The sequence below is a fragment of the Panthera leo genome, chromosome B4 (assembly GCF_018350215.1).
Source record: "Panthera leo isolate Ple1 chromosome B4, P.leo_Ple1_pat1.1, whole genome shotgun sequence".
Classification (NCBI taxonomy): Eukaryota; Metazoa; Chordata; class Mammalia; order Carnivora; family Felidae; genus Panthera; species Panthera leo.
The window spans coordinates 25,319,895-25,335,213 of record NC_056685.1 but is presented as its reverse complement, the minus strand read 5'-3'; the positions used below and the strand labels follow the sequence as shown (position 1 = coordinate 25,335,213).

General features: G+C 42.0%; 1 protein-coding gene across 7 annotated transcripts in view; it reads left to right on the top strand.

The window, feature by feature from the left end:
* The first annotated feature begins 591 nt into the window (after positions 1-591).
* ODAD2 (outer dynein arm docking complex subunit 2) overlaps positions 592-15,319 on the top strand; it is a 201,735-nt gene continuing 187,007 nt past the window's right edge. For 2 of the 7 annotated variants that reach the window (XM_042945195.1, XM_042945198.1), the window contains exons 1-6: positions 592-676; positions 3,684-3,946; positions 10,387-10,544; positions 12,737-12,929; positions 13,555-13,661; positions 13,851-13,987. In XM_042945195.1, the coding sequence (XP_042801129.1) occupies positions 3,723-3,946; positions 10,387-10,544; positions 12,737-12,929; positions 13,555-13,661; positions 13,851-13,987 (819 nt within the window). In that variant the 5' untranslated portion in view covers positions 592-676; positions 3,684-3,722. Of the gene's footprint in view, positions 677-1,332; positions 1,423-3,447; positions 3,474-3,683; positions 3,947-10,386; positions 10,545-12,736; positions 12,930-13,554; positions 13,662-13,850; positions 13,988-15,319 lie in introns of those variants that run through there. The other 5 variants (XM_042945200.1, XM_042945196.1, XM_042945197.1 and 2 more) reach the window with 5 other exon arrangements.

The window sequence follows — 15,319 nt, the reverse complement described above, 5'->3', positions numbered from 1 at the left end:
CATTCCAATTCTCGGAATTAAACTACTGAAGAGCACTTTCTGCTTTTCTAGTGCGTATTAGCTTATTCCCCCACATTTGCTTTTTGGGAAGCACACTCAGGCCTCAAATATCCTGAGAGGCTCTGCGCTATTTTGCGAACTCCACGGAGATTTAAGGTGCACAGAATAAATGCCTTATGGAATATTACAGAACATCTGTCCAGAAGCCTATGGAGACCCCGAAAACGGGGTTTCTAACGAACATTTTCTCTTTGCTGCCGGTCATATTGATTTGCTGCTCAAACCCCTACCTGCTGTGGCCTTCTTTAAGGTAAACGTTTCCCACCTGGTGGAGTGATTCAGGGAGAGTCCTCCTGGCAGAAGGAGGTCGAATAACACTATTCCCAGGGAGGGGACGCGGCGGCTGCAGGCGTTAGCGAAACCCCGCGAAGCCGGGCGCCACCAGGGCCGGCGGCGGGGGCGCGGGGCCGCCGGGAGCACGCGGCTGTGCTCTGGGCGGGCTCCGGGCGCGATCGCACGGCAGGCAGCTGCGGCGCGGAGGGCGGGCTCAGAGCTTTCCTCCGCGGGGCGGCGACGCTCTGCGCGGGCGCCGGGCGTTTCACTGGCGTCCTAGCAACAGGCGGGTGCGCGGCGAGCGGCGCCGGGCGCAGTGCGGGCGCGGAGCTGGGCGCTGCAGGTGAGTGCGGCTGGTGGGCGCGGGGCGGCCGCCGGAGACTCGCCGCCGCCCCTGCGGCCGGGGTCCCGAAGTTCGCGCTCGCTCCGCGCTGGGGTCCTTGCCGCCTTCCGCGTGGTTCGAGAAATGGGGGTCTTTTCCGGGCTCCGCTTCTGTCTCTCTCGCCGCTTCTGTCTCTCTCGCCTCTGCCCTTCCTCCCCTCGGGACTGAGATCCATCTCTCCCCTTCTCTCTCCCATCCCCGTTTAGCCCCTGCCCCCCCTGCGGACACCCTGCTCCTGCCCAGCCACCTTCTGCTCCTTCGCCCCCGAGCCCCCCACTCCTCCCTGTCGGGACCACATCTCCTCTGTAATCCGTTCTGTTTCTCCCGCCGCCTCCCTGCCTCTTTCCCTCTTCGCCTTTCCCCTCCGCCCGTTCAGCTCTGCTCCCTCCTCGCTATCCAGCCTTCGCTGCCTGCCCCTTCCTTCCTGTCTCCACTACCCCGTCGTCCCTAGAAACTTCTTAGCCTTCAACTCTAACGCTTGTCACAGGTCTGATCGGTGCCATCATCGCGTGTTTTCACACAGGGTTTGAACGTAGTTTTTGATTCAGGGCCCTGTTCATATCAGTTCTCTGAAATTTGCATTTTTCTGAAGCTTCATCATTCTAGAAATGCCAGTGTGTGCACAGACTCCCAATCGACCTTACCAGCCACATTTCTAGATCCTAGAGCGGATGTTTACAATTCCCTTAGCTTCATTGAGAATTCAGGTTTGCTTTTGCTCAAGTATTACAGACATTATTCACGGACGTGTTTCATTTTATTAATGATACAAGAAGCTTGCAACTAACCCTTAAAAAAGAAAAACAAATTGTATTATATCGATTTGATTAGTAGAGAAAATGAGTAAAATTAGAGCAGATGAATATGTGATTCTCAATCTATGCAAACACATGCACAAAAACTTTTTTCCTTTTAACCGTTAAACGTAAAACAAAACAAAACAAAACAAAACAAACTTAATGCAAAGGCATGTACTATGTATTGACATGTATTCGTTGTAACCGTGGTTCTTAGGCCAAAAGAACTCCTGGATGGCAATGGGTAGAAACTGGGGAGTAGCTTGTTTTAGGGGAAAAATGTGTTCATTTTATATTTTTACCTGAGTTACACTGACCATTTTTTAACACCTCTGGGTTAGTGGAATAAATGCTGTAGCTTTGGTTCTTTTGGTAAATTAAGCCATCAGAAATTTCTTACATTTCTGATGAAAAACATTACCCTGTTTTCTTTTTAAAATGTATTCAGCCAAGCCTGCAAAGTACCTTTTTTTTTTTTTTTTCTTTTTATACCTGTCTTGTCTTGTTCGGAATTTCCTTCCACTTTTTCCCCTCTGATAATATTTTATTTGCCTCCTGGATTGTCCTAGTCCCCCTTCCTGGAGATTTTCTTAGACCTTCTGCCAACCAGCCTTCTCAAATGAAACCTGTTCACTGTCACAGCTCCTGGTTTACCAGATTGAGGAAAAACAATTTGAAAATTTCAAATATGTTACACTTACTTTTCTATAAAAATTTATCATGATGAAAAGAAGCCCTTTTGGCATTTCTTAGCTCTTGTTAAAGTGTCTTCCGGCAAGGTGTTGCCTGTATAGGGTGTACCTATAGGGTGTACCTATACAGGGTGTTGCCTGTATAGGGTGTACCAGCATTTTGGTACACTTCCATATAAAATTAGTAAATTCCATATAAAACAAAGTATGTTCAGCCTTCCTTTGGTTTATATGATAGTTGCAATCCTGACGGATTTAGTGTGTGTTAAAACTGTGAAAAAAAATAGTGTGATTATTTGCAAAGTGGAAGTAGGTTCTGAGCGCAGGTATTACTTACCTGAAGTTTTCCACTTACTAGATGCCTGGAGATTGTAGCGTAATTCTTCCTTCTGAGGACTGTCATGCATATTGCAGGACATGGAACATTCTCAGTCCTCATCACTAAACACCAGTGATGTCCCTTTCATTTCAATAATGAAGTGTCTTTTATAATTCTTCTGTATTATGAGCACTGCCTCGCTGAGAGCCACTGATCTGGATGTCCTGTTACTGGATTTCAAGATGTAATACAGTACAAACCCCGAATCTCCAAGTCATTTCTGTAGACTCTTGGTTTTTACTAAAACCACTTCTGAGGTTTAGTAGTAATTATGGGGGGGAAAGCTAATTATATTTTATATTTAACTTTATAACCATGTTAGTATTCTGGAAGGAAGGCTTTCATGATCACTTTTAGGAGAAAGCAAACAAGTATGGATTATCCGGGAAAAAAGCCTTGAATCTTCACAATTAGGGTCAGAACTTGCTTTCTAACTTGGCTCTTATTTAATGTTACACATAATGTTACCTTTTAAAAAGAAAGTCACGGGTCGCCTGGGTGGCTCAGTTGGTTGAGCATCCGACTTCAACTCAGGTCATGATCTCACGGTTCATGGATTTGAGCCCTGTGTCAGACCCTGTGCGGACAACTCAGAACCTGGAGCCTGCTTTGGATTCTGTGTCTCCCTCTCTCTCTGCCCCTCTCCTGCTCGCACTCTGTCTCTCAAAAAAATAAAATAAAACATTAAAAAAAAAAAAAGAATAACAGTTCAGTTTAATGGCACGGTTCCAAATGATGAGCAGTCCAGCCCGGAAGAGCATTGCTCACTTAGCCTCCAGCTCCGGCAGACCTGGGACCCATTTCTTTTTCTGTTTTCTTGTTTCCAGTTACTTGAACTTTCTCTCTTAGGCCCAGGGACATGAGAAAGTTATTCACCTCAGGGCAGACAGGTATGGGAAAATCCAAGTACTAGTCAGTTTTCCATAGAGTTGGTTCAGTGAAAATGCACTGTTTTTATTGCATTAAAAGTATAATTTGATGATTTAAAAATCAGCCTTGAAGATTAAGAAGCAGAATGTGAGTTGGATTGCTTGAAAGTGAAAATGTTCCAGGGACAAGGTGGCCGCAGTCCTCTGTGTCTAACTCTTTTTACTCGGCAGTGCGTGTGCTAAGCTCGGGTTTGAGCATTGACTGATACTATGGGCGTGGCGCTGACCAGGTCGGCGCAGTGGACCGCTGCCGGATGCGGGACCAGAACCTTGGAAATTACTCCTCTCAATGAAGCAATATTGAAAGAAATTATGATGTTTGTGGAGAGCTTTATCTACAAATATCCCCAGGAGGCAAAATATGTTTTTGTAGAACCACTCGAATGGAAAACAGACTTGGACCCCTCGGCATTTGAATCAGGTTATATTGTCAGGTAAGCCAGTGAATTGCTTCTGGAATTTAATATCTTCACTGTACATATTTCTATCGATTGGTTGTAGGCTTGGGGCAAATAATTTAACATCTCTGAATCTCAGAAATACGCTGACCCAGGGATTGCAAGCAGAAGGCGCTCGGGTGAAATCTGAGACTATTTTGTTTGGCCAACACACCAGTCATCTAATTTTTATTTTTTAATTTTTTTAATGTTTAGTTATTTATTTCGAGAGAGAGCGTGTGTGTGCACTTGTGCACAAGTGGAGGAGGGACAGAGAGAGAGAATCCCAAGCAGGCGCCACACTGTCGGTGTAGAGCCCAACATGGGGCTTGATCTCATGAACTGTGAGATCATGACCTGAGCCAAAATCAAGAGTGGGATGCTCAACTGGCTGAGCCACCCAGTCATCCCATCTAATTTTTTAAGTTTGAAGTTGAATTTATTTTGATAGAGGATGCATTCTCCAGGTCACCACACTCCAACATTTGCTGTTGCTTTATGTCTGGGCTTTCCGACTCATTCATATGACCGTACAGGTGCCGACAGCATTGGTTTTGTGACCTCTGATATGAATAAGATCCCTACTGGTGTTTAAATATATTAATCCCTGAGGTAGCAGAGTGAGAGTGGTAAATTTTTTCAGTATACGGGAGAGGTTTTTTTTGACAATTGGCATTGTCTTCAAATGAGAACCTTCCAAATCTGAGACTAACAAAAAAATTCTACGTCCACCTCAAACAGGGGGCTGTCAACTTAGCTCTTGTGAACATGAGTAAAATGTATATGTATTTATATAAGTGTGATTATACTGTAATTACACATGATGAATTTACATATACATATGTAAATAGTTTTTGTCGTTTTGGTCAGCTTCAGTGTATTTTCTACTTCAGGCATTCTGATCCTCCTTCATGTTTGCACATGAACTTTTAAAGTCTGACCTTATCAAAAACAGGTCACTAACCAGCCGAAGCTTCCTGTAGATGCCCTTTTCATTTTTCCCCTTTAGGATTATTTGTGAGCATAAACTCAGAATTTCATTTTTGGAACTGAAAACCATTCTTGAACTGTGTCTCTGGAGTGTTTTGGTTCTGCTGTTATGCTTTACCTTCTCCTGAATTTCCTGAAGTCTTTTTTTTTTTTTAATTATGTTTGATTTCTAAAATTCTTTTCTAGCATTTATTCATTTTTGAGAGACAGAGATGGAGTGTGAGTAGGGGAGGGGTAGAGAGAGGGGGACACAGAATCGGAAACAGGCTTCAGGCTCTTAGCTGTCAGCACAGAGCCCAATGTCGGCCTTGAACTCACAAACCACGAGATCATGACCTGAGCCGAAGTCAGCTGCTTAACCAACTGAGCCACCCAGGTGCCCCAAATGTATTTGATTTCTAAGTGTGAGAGGTCACTTCCTCTCAAAGCGTTTGTCATTATTTATTGCTCCCCACTTAAGTTTAATATAGTGTCACACACTGTTTTTTCTAACCTTTGAAGATGAACTCATGTGCAAAACCATACAGTTGAAAAACATGTGGGCTACTTAGTACAAACATGGATTTATTTATTTACTTATTTTTTACTTATTTATTATTTATTTTTGAGAGAGACAGAGTGTGAGCAGGGGAGGGGAAGAGAGAGAGGGAGATTCCCTCTGAGCTGTCGGCACAGAGCCTGACGTGGGGCTCGAATCCACAAGCCATGAGATCGTGACCTGAGCCGAAGTTAGACACTTAACCGACTGAGCCAGCCAGGTGCTGCCATACAAAGTTGGACTTAAAGCAGATGTCAGAAGAGTATCAAGAGTATCCTTGTATCTTGCCTCTGTACTTACTCTGTGTTCCAAGTACACGCATGGCCACGTCTGTGACCTCCTTAGGTGGGCACCTAAGCACACACATCTCAATCATATCACTATTTCTCTGTCTTTATCCTCGTCCAATTTCTCTTGCGCTATTTCCATTGTTACACCTCTCCATACAGTCTTTATGTACAGTGTTCCCTCTTAAGCGGGATGTTTCGACATCTTGATACCACGTGTATCCTGTCTTTCTCCTGTCAGACTTACGAGGCAGCTTTTCCTTGGGCCAGTTTTTTTACTCATTGGTCTTGTTTCTGACCCATATTAATAATATCTTTGATGTTGGAAGGAAGAAGAAGGGTCTGATAGTAGCCCTTGTTGTATCTGAGGGAAACCATGCCTTTGTGGCTTGATGAGAACCAGGTAGGTACTGATTATCCTGAAGAAGGTGAAGAACACAGCTGAGATTTTGGTAGTAACGGAAAATACCAAATGCTTTCACATCCAGGTCTTGATGTGAGCCCTTGCTCCATCCTTCAAACCAAAGAACTGTCAGCAGCCCATAGCCACTTGTGATGCTATATCTGGCAACAAAGACAAGTCCTATAAACCAGAGATGCCTTCAATGGCTAGAAGAATGCATTGTTAAAACAGCCCCAGCTGCCTCATTCTTTGCCCTTTGGTTCACATGCACTCTTCTTGCTTAACTGCTGGCCCTTAGGACACCTTTTATTCACTTATTTAAAGGGGGGAAGCTGCTTTCCTTCCAGGTGGGATTCAGGTCTGTAAGTCCATGTAGATATAAATACCTAAGTCATCATAAAGACTTGGAGCTTGGAGTCTCTGGATGGGTTTCTGCCAAACAGGAGTATTCTTGAGTATTTTAGAATATTTAGGCAGACTCCTCTTCTTGGGAATATACATCTTCTCAGCCTCTTGTTCCAAAACATCACTTTTATCTGCATGGAAAGTCTGTTGGAGTAAGTAAGCTATCCTCTTTCATTGATCTCCGCAGATATTTGGGGAATATACTTATACTTGTGGCTTCATTTCTTATTTGATGTTGCCCATCTCCAAATTCACTCTTGGTAGCCGTCAATAAAAAGTTTGCTGAGCCTTCTTCTAAATTAGGCTGACAGGCATCTGACGCTGAAACTGATCTGCTAGTCACACACTGCACAGGTTTCACATTTCATCAACCACCTTCTTTTGTGCAGATCATTACTGAGTAGATGGGCACAGCACTTTCCACATGTTAGATGACTCATTCTTTTCCTTTAGAGTCGTTTCCAACGTACGGCTCTTCATCCTGTAATAACATTTGTCATCATCCTTCCGTGTTCAGTGTTTTGGAGAAAAGAGCTCCACTTTCATTTTAATGGAAATCAGAAGTCTCCTTGTATTACCATTCTCAATTGCTTTGTTCTTATCAGGCAGGATGAGATTAATAATCTCTCTAAAATACCTCAGCATGAAGCCCAAGTCCACTGGAAGCTAAGGACAAATGACACCCTCCGATGATCAACACCATCTGTTGGTGGTTCACAGAGCTGAGGTGCTTTGACTCATTAGAATATAGCTTGGGAAACTTCCAGATTCGAGAAGCATTCAAAACCACTTAGTGACAATGTTATTACCTGTTCTTTTCTCTCCTTCTTTGGTAGAACTCTGATCTTTGAATGATGTCAGCTTTAATATTGTGGTATTTCAGTTGTGAATGTCTCTCTGCTATCTCAGGGATGTGTCTGATTTGGGATGCAGTTCTCTTCCGGTAAGAGTTGTGTGTGGGTGAGAAGTCGGGTTCCTAGTACTGGCCCTTTTCCCCCTGTCCTGTACGCTTCCCTCACAATTGGTACCTTCCTTGTTCCTACTTTACTTTTCTCTTTTATGAATCTCCACAAGCATCTTTTTTTATTGCTTATTTACCAGTACTCCTTGGGAATGGGCATTGTTTAATCCTTTTGCTTTTTTGTTCCAGTCATCTTATCAGTGTCATGAAGGCTCAATTACATGATCTCCTGTTTTATGAGACAATAATTATTATGTTTTGGTAAAATTTCTAAGTCATGGTAATAAGATCAATGCCCATAACATTTATTATTGAGCTCTTTGTTTCTCTTACCTGAGAATTGCTAACTAGTTTCTCAAGTATGGTCTTATTTCCCTTGCTACTATTTAGACTCATTTATTGAGTAATTACTGTGTCCTAGACACTAAACTAGGCACTAGGGATGAAGTAAATGAGATATTTTCCTGCTCTCTCACTTTATAGTATAAGCTATTGTATTTCTACGTCCCTTCTACAATTCCAGTGTAAAAGTCTTTTGATCAGGTCAGTGGATTTCATTTATATCACACTCGTCTTTTTTTTTTTAAATGATTTTTAAATTTATTTTTGAGAGAGAGGGAGAGTGCAAGTGGAGGAGGGGCAGAGCCAGAGAAGGACAGAGGATCTGAAGTGGAGTCTGTACTGACAGCCGAGAGTCCAATGCAGGGCTTAAACTCATGAACCACAAGATCATGACCTGAGCCAAAGTCGGATGGTTAACCAACTGAGCCACCGACGTGCCCCTACAGCACATTCTTCTTTTTTTTTAAGTTTATTTATCTTGAGAGATGAGAGGAGGGTGGGACAGAGAGAAAAGGAGAGAGAGAGAGAGAGAATCCCAAGCAGGCCCTGCACTGCCAGCACAGAGCCCTACATGGGTCTCAATCCCACAAACTCCAAGATCATGACTTGAGCAGAAATCAGAAGTCAGATACTTAACCAACTGAGCCACCCAAGCATCCCTACAGCACATTCTTCTTGATGTCATGAGGTGGGTGCATTATTTTTCTTTCTAAGAGCTCTTTCTTCAGGTGTTAGAAACTGTGAACCCAGAGACAAACCTGCTCTTCTACATCCTCCCTATAGCTGACATTTTACTTCCTACCGCTCTGTTGAGTTACAGGTTTCAACTGGTGGGAGCAAGGAAAAATGTGTCCTGTGCCCTTGACTTCCGGTTTCTCACCAGCAGTTTCACCTTCTTGAGTTCAGTGGCTTGATATTGTTGGCATTCACTTGGCTTATAACTTAGTCTTGTCATCATCCACTTAGCACGAGTGTCCAGCCCTGTACAAAACTTTAAGAAATATCAATCCAGCCCTAAAGACACTATTCCAAAAGGTTTATGTTAGAGAAAACGCACAGTTTGTAAACAACACCTATCACCGATCAGTCTAGAAATCTTTCATTCATTTATTCCTCCTCTATCAAGCACCTTCTGTGTGCAGTTACTACATAAGTTCCTGCACATAGAGCTGTGGGAAAGACTGATGAAAGTCCCTGTATTAGCCTCCTGTTGCTGCTGTAACAAATTATCACACACTTAATGGCCTAACACAACACAGATTTAATTTCTTACAGTTCTGGAGGTGAAAAGTCTAAAATGAGTCTGTAGGGTTAAAATCAAGGTGTCGGCAGGCCTGTATTCCTTCTGGGGGCTGAAGGAAGATCCATTCTTGCCTCTTCCAGCTTCTGGAATCCACCCACATTGCTCCTTGGCTTCTGGCTCTGTGTTGCTCTGACCTCTATTTCCATGTCACATCGGCTTCTCTGACTTGACCCTCCTGCGTATTCCAGAATAGTCTTCCCATCTCAAGATCCTTAACTTTACCCATCTGCAAAGTTCTCCTTTGCCATGTAAGATAACACATTTATGGGTTTCAGGATTAGGATGTAGACATCTGTGGGGTGCCACTGTTCTGCTCCCCATAGTTTCTGTCCTCTTGTTTATTTCCTAATGAAATAGTGCTGTAGTGGCAGGTAATCTGAGTCTTTCAGGTTTACTTTTTCTAATGAACTGGCAACATTTCACATCTGTTTATCTGCATTCCAATTTAAAATATGTTAGATCAGGTCCTAGGATGAAAGCAGCTTTACCAGGGATATCAGTATATAGTAAAAACCTAGGCAGTTTAGTTAATGTTGTAAGTGGTAGAAATCTACAGAAATATCACTGCCACAAAAATATCTTAATATTTTTTAAATGCCAACCTAAAAAATAATTAAAATGGACAGAAACACAAATCTAGGAGACCCAGTAATTTCTGATCAGGAAAAGTCCATTTAGAAAAACGGCTTATTATCCAAAAGTAAACCAAATTAGGGGGTTTGGAGTGGGAAAGCAATCCACAGATGGGATCTAGTTTGTCTTTTTTTCATAGTTTTTTGTTCAGAAACACAGAGTAGCCAAGAAAACGTCTAACCACTAATTACTGTGGTGTAAATTTTATAAATAGTATAACATTAGAAATCCCCAAAACATGAATGGTCCTGTAGAACCAGTGATTTTTTTTTAAATATATCTGACACATTGTTAGAAAAACAAAAACAAAAACCATGAGTTCATGAAGGTATTCAAGAAATTGCTTACCATTTTCTTCCTGGATCTATTGTGTTGCTCACTATGGTTGCTAATAAGTCTGAGAATTTAAGGGTCTGAGTGTGTACAAAGTAGGAAAGGAGATGAGCTTCTAACACGCAGCATTTATATTCTGTGTTTTATAATGAGACATAGGAATAGTTCATCAAAATGTCTTCCACTTAACTTCACTAGCATCCAGGTAACCTTAAGTTTTCTTTTTTGTTTTCGTGTTGTAGTGAAACAACAGTCAAATCAGAAGAAGTGGATGAAAATGGACAGCCTTTGCTGTTTCTCTCTGTACCTCACATTAAAATCAGGAACTTTGGGCAGCTGTCACGTTTTTTACTTATTGCCAAAGATACAAAGCTGAAGGAAGCACAGGCGTGTGTTGAAGGTGATATTTATACTCCAGTCTATGATTTGAACTTTTAGAAACATAACCTCGGTGGTGGTGGGGAGGGGATCATTTGTTACAGTCTCCTGGACAAAGTTCTGTAACCTAAAAGGTAAAAAAAATTCCTGTGTTCAACTTCATAAAAAAGTCATTATTTTTTCTTGGCTGAATGTTAATGCTCATATCAAATTTCTACTTTAAAATGAAAGGCCTTAATAACTTTATTTACCACTAGAAACCTTCTTCTAATTTTCATGTGTGGTTTAAAGACAGGCTTCCTAGCTTCTGTAAAGACCAGAGGACTCTAGCCTTTGAGGTCCACACAGGAGAGAAGACGGATTAGAAGGGCCAGCACCGGAATCCACACTCTACTCTCAGTACTGCTGTGATGGATGATGATTTGTTTCCCTTAAAATGAATGTAGACTCTTCTTTTAGCAGAATTGGCTCATAATAATCTCACTGTCCATTGGTCTCAGCCCTACTCCATTGTGAGCTGCACGGCCTTGTGTGAATAGTTACATTCATTCGGTGGGAAATATTTTTCCTCTCCATTACGGCTGAAGATTTTCATCCTTGTCTGATCGTCTAACATGCTAAAAGAATGCGATCAATTGCCTGCCATAATTGTACTCCAGATTTTTCTCATGAGTAGACAAATATCTAACAGTAGATAAAGATGCTGTATACATGGTTTGCTTCTTTGGAATCGTGTGACTGGAAGGTCCTAAGCATAAGGTGCCTGGGTTCTGCCTCTTGTCGTTCTTTGCTGTGTCTACTGCTGTGAGGTAGGAAGATGATCTTTTTTTTTAAAAAAAAAAATTCTTTAAGATACGAACCTCAGGGCAGCAGCCTCCTTTTTATCTCTTGCCTACTCTTCTTTATTAGGCTATCTATACATCAAACTACTCTGCTGAAGAGGAACAAAATCTTGAGAGTAAAGCTGAATTCAGGAAGGTCATTAATAGCATTAAATTCAACTTAATATATGAACATAATACATAGACTGGCTGCTCTATATCTAGTTTGGCTACATATGAATCTTTGCTGCATTTTGTCCTTTCCGTGGGAGTTCTAGATACAACCCTTAGTTTTGGGTCCAAATTCCATGGTGCACAGCAATTTGGGGATCAGGTTTGTGTCTTTCCCCAGAATTCATCTAGTACCTTTTTTTCATGAGTCTTTATGAAATGACCACCATATTGGTGATAAGTTGAGATGCTCAATCGGTGGATGATTCCTAGATCTCCTTCCCCTGCCTCTCCCCTGATGTGGTCTTTTCTAAGAGGTCCTAAGCCTTTTCTGCTATTTTCTGGTGCCCTAGTCCCCTTCCTGTTGCAGAGTTCATGTGATCCCTGTGCTCTCTTCATTTCAATCAGGTCGAGCTTTCTGAACTAGTTCCGTAGGCCTTTTCCCCTCCCTGTCCAAATGCATCCATACTTCATCTTACTTGAATTCCTCCTTTCCAGATAAGGCTTTGCCACTTTCTTCCTTGTTTGCAACTACATGGTTCTTTGGCTTTTCCCAAATCCTGTTTTCAGCATCTCTAAGTTCGACTTTCACACCTGTGTCAGCCTTGATGGTGCATTGGTGTTTCAGGTTTTCACTGTAACTTTGGTATGTGCATAAGTACTGGCCAGTGTTTTTCCAACTCTAACATCAAAAGGCATTGAAAATGTGAGCAGTTTGAACAGGTGGAGAAGACGGGCGGTGGATCTGTAGACTGAGAGAAACACACTCTCTTGGAAAGAAAGCATTTGTGAATGCACTGGTACACGTGCACACACACACACACACACACACACACACACACATAGACACACAGTTCTAGTGATGATTCTTCTAAGGAGACCAGTATTTCCCTATCTTCAAATCAATTCTGAGTATATTAATTGAATGCCCATGCTGGACAATGCCCCACAGTCAACAAAAAAAAAGAAAAGAAGGTCTTGGTCTTTGTCTTATTAGAGAGGTGACGTAACTAATGATCTTACAATACAAGGCAGGACATCCCAACGAGTGCAAGAGAGTTCCTACTATAGTAGAATCTGAGAAGTAGAGATCAATTCAAATGGAGTCCATCAGAGAAAGCTTAATGAAAGAAACCCATTTGGGTGGGCTTCAAAGGATTTGTTAGTCTATGTTTCTTGTAACAGAAGACAAGAGGATCATTTTTGTTTATTTTTTGGTCAGCTAACAGAGATCCTGTAGCAAAAATCCTGGGTTTAGATTATAATACAATGAAAGAAGACACATCCACGGTAAACATTCTTGATAAAGTTACCAAGGGTGAAGATTCTGAAAATGAGATTAAGATGAAGATCGCCAGGCTGCTCAGCCAACTGGATCTGCACCTCCTGAACCATTCTCTAAAACATATTTCACTGTGAGTCTTTAAAAAAAAAAAAAGAAACCTCTAAAAATTAGTTACAAAAAGTGCTTTCGGAGGTTTTTCATAAACACACAAAAAATATAGACGTTATTGCCATTGATTTCGTGTGAAATTTTATTGGATTAAGATTGTAGTTTATCGCATGAATATTTCTAAAACTAAAAAGTTTGCAGTCAGCATTGCTAAAGTCTTCCGTGGGGTTTCGCCTAATTCTGAGGACATGAAGCGACCTTATTATTTTCAGTCTCTTCAGGCTGTTAGGTAAATTATTGAATGATAATGCAAATATCATGTAGAGTTTGTAAGATTAAAAACTTGTTCATTTTTCTAGTTTTTTTCCTGGTATTATAGTGTTATCACTAAGAAACGAAGTGAATATTTAAATGAGTACATTTAATGCTGCATTAAACGTGAGTCACTGATTTTCTGATGTTTTGACAGTGTTGTCAGATTACAACAGGGCTAAAATTAACTGCAGTATTTTTGTTGTTGTGTAATTTAACCACAATTTTAACTATAAAAAACAATATTCCCCCCCTGCTAAAATGGAATGTTTTCATGTGCTTTCTGCAGGTTCTCTTTTAAAGTGTCAAAATGAATTTCTTACCATTTATTTCAGAGAAATAAGTTTAAATCCCACAAGTGTTAAGAACGATATAGAAATGCTGAAAAATTTCTCGGGAAAAGGAGAACAAACTGTCTTGGAATCTATCAGCTATACCTCAGGTTTATATTATTCTCAGTTTCATTTTGTGTTAAATATAATTATTTCCAAATGCTTCAATAGCGACCTTAGGATTGAATATTTGAAAAGATGAAAACTTAAAACTTTAATCATATTTATTTTTTTAAAGCCAACATATTTTATTTTTAGGAGCTCCTTTTAATTGATTGAAACTTATTAATTGGTTTCAGATTATGAATTTTCAAATGGATGTAGAGCCCCACCTTGGAGACAAATTCATGGAGAAATTTGTTACGTGCTGGTGAAACCACACGATGTTGAAACTCTGTGCATTACTTGTAGTGCAGAAGGAGTATTTTTAAATGGTGTAAGTAATTTTTTAAGAACTCTGTTGGTTTTGGTGCTTAGCTCAGTCTCTGTAAACGCAGGCATGTGTCCAGGATTGAATCCTGATGACCACAGAAAATGCGATACTGCTCTGTGGGATTGAAGCAGATCCCCTTGCTGAGTTTGCCAGGCAAATCCAGAATGGCCTCAGAATTAGCCCAGTGTTCCCCATTGCAGATCATTAAGTCAGTCTCCTACGAAACGATCTCCAAAGGGGCCTGTGCCACTTTATACAACAAAAACCTCCTTAATCAGTTCCCTGATTAATTATACAAGTATTAGGGAAAAGAAGAGGCAGAAAAGGAGCAAGGAAGTAACACAGAAGCAATAACTACAGCTTTTACCCTAAGAGTTGAGAGGACAAAGGGAAGGGAGGCACTAAAATGTGGGAGCTTGGAGGAAGTACCCCATGAAGCTGGGACCTACATGTCTGGTGAGGGGCCAACTGCTGGGCTGGGCTGGTGGCTTAGGATCTCAGAAGATGGACCTTCCAGAGCTGAGATTTAGACCTGTGAAGAGTGGACCCCACTTACATTGGCAATGGTGTGTTAGGAGTTCAGAAGGGGGACCGCACAGAACTGGGACCCGCAACTCTGAGGAATGGTCAGTTCCAGGAGAAGCTGGCCCCCTCTGAGCTCAGGTGGTCCCCCTGAAACTGGCATCCAGACCTCTGAGGAGTGCATTGCCCAGTTAGTGTTGGTACCTTGGGAGCTCAGCAGAGGATGTTTGCAGAACTGGCAGAGCTGAGACCCAGACCTTTGGAGATGGAACCCTGGTCGGTTTATAATGGTATTTCTGAGGGGTCGTAATGAGCCTGGTTCCTAGAGTACAGGGGAAAACCCTGGGAACTAGAACTAATTGTTCCTACTGGGAGCGACTGCTGCTGCCAGGGGTGAAGGGCCGTTGCTGGGGTAACTCTAACAGGGACAGCAGATGAGGAAGAGGGAGTATGTCCCTTTCTCCCTCCAGCTTGTCAGTGTTCCTTTCACTTCCTGCTGACTGACGCTGAACTAAGCTGGCAAAGGAAAAACACAGTGTTGCAGATCCCAAAGCCCTGAGCATCACTAAGCAGAGAGATGGCCTTCCAAAGCCTCTAGATTAAAAAACGTTTAGTCTTCTACCTGTTCACTGAGGTCAACTTTCTCCTTTGCGGTGTAATTTGGGGCCTCACAGGCAAAGTCTGCAGGGAGAACCCAAATCTGTAACGGGGACCCAGCCATCGGAGGGGACTGTTTGGAGATTTGCTACCTCTTGGTTTGGATTGGTGTCAACGTTTCGGTGCCGCTTTCTTGATTCCCGGCAGGCATCTGTC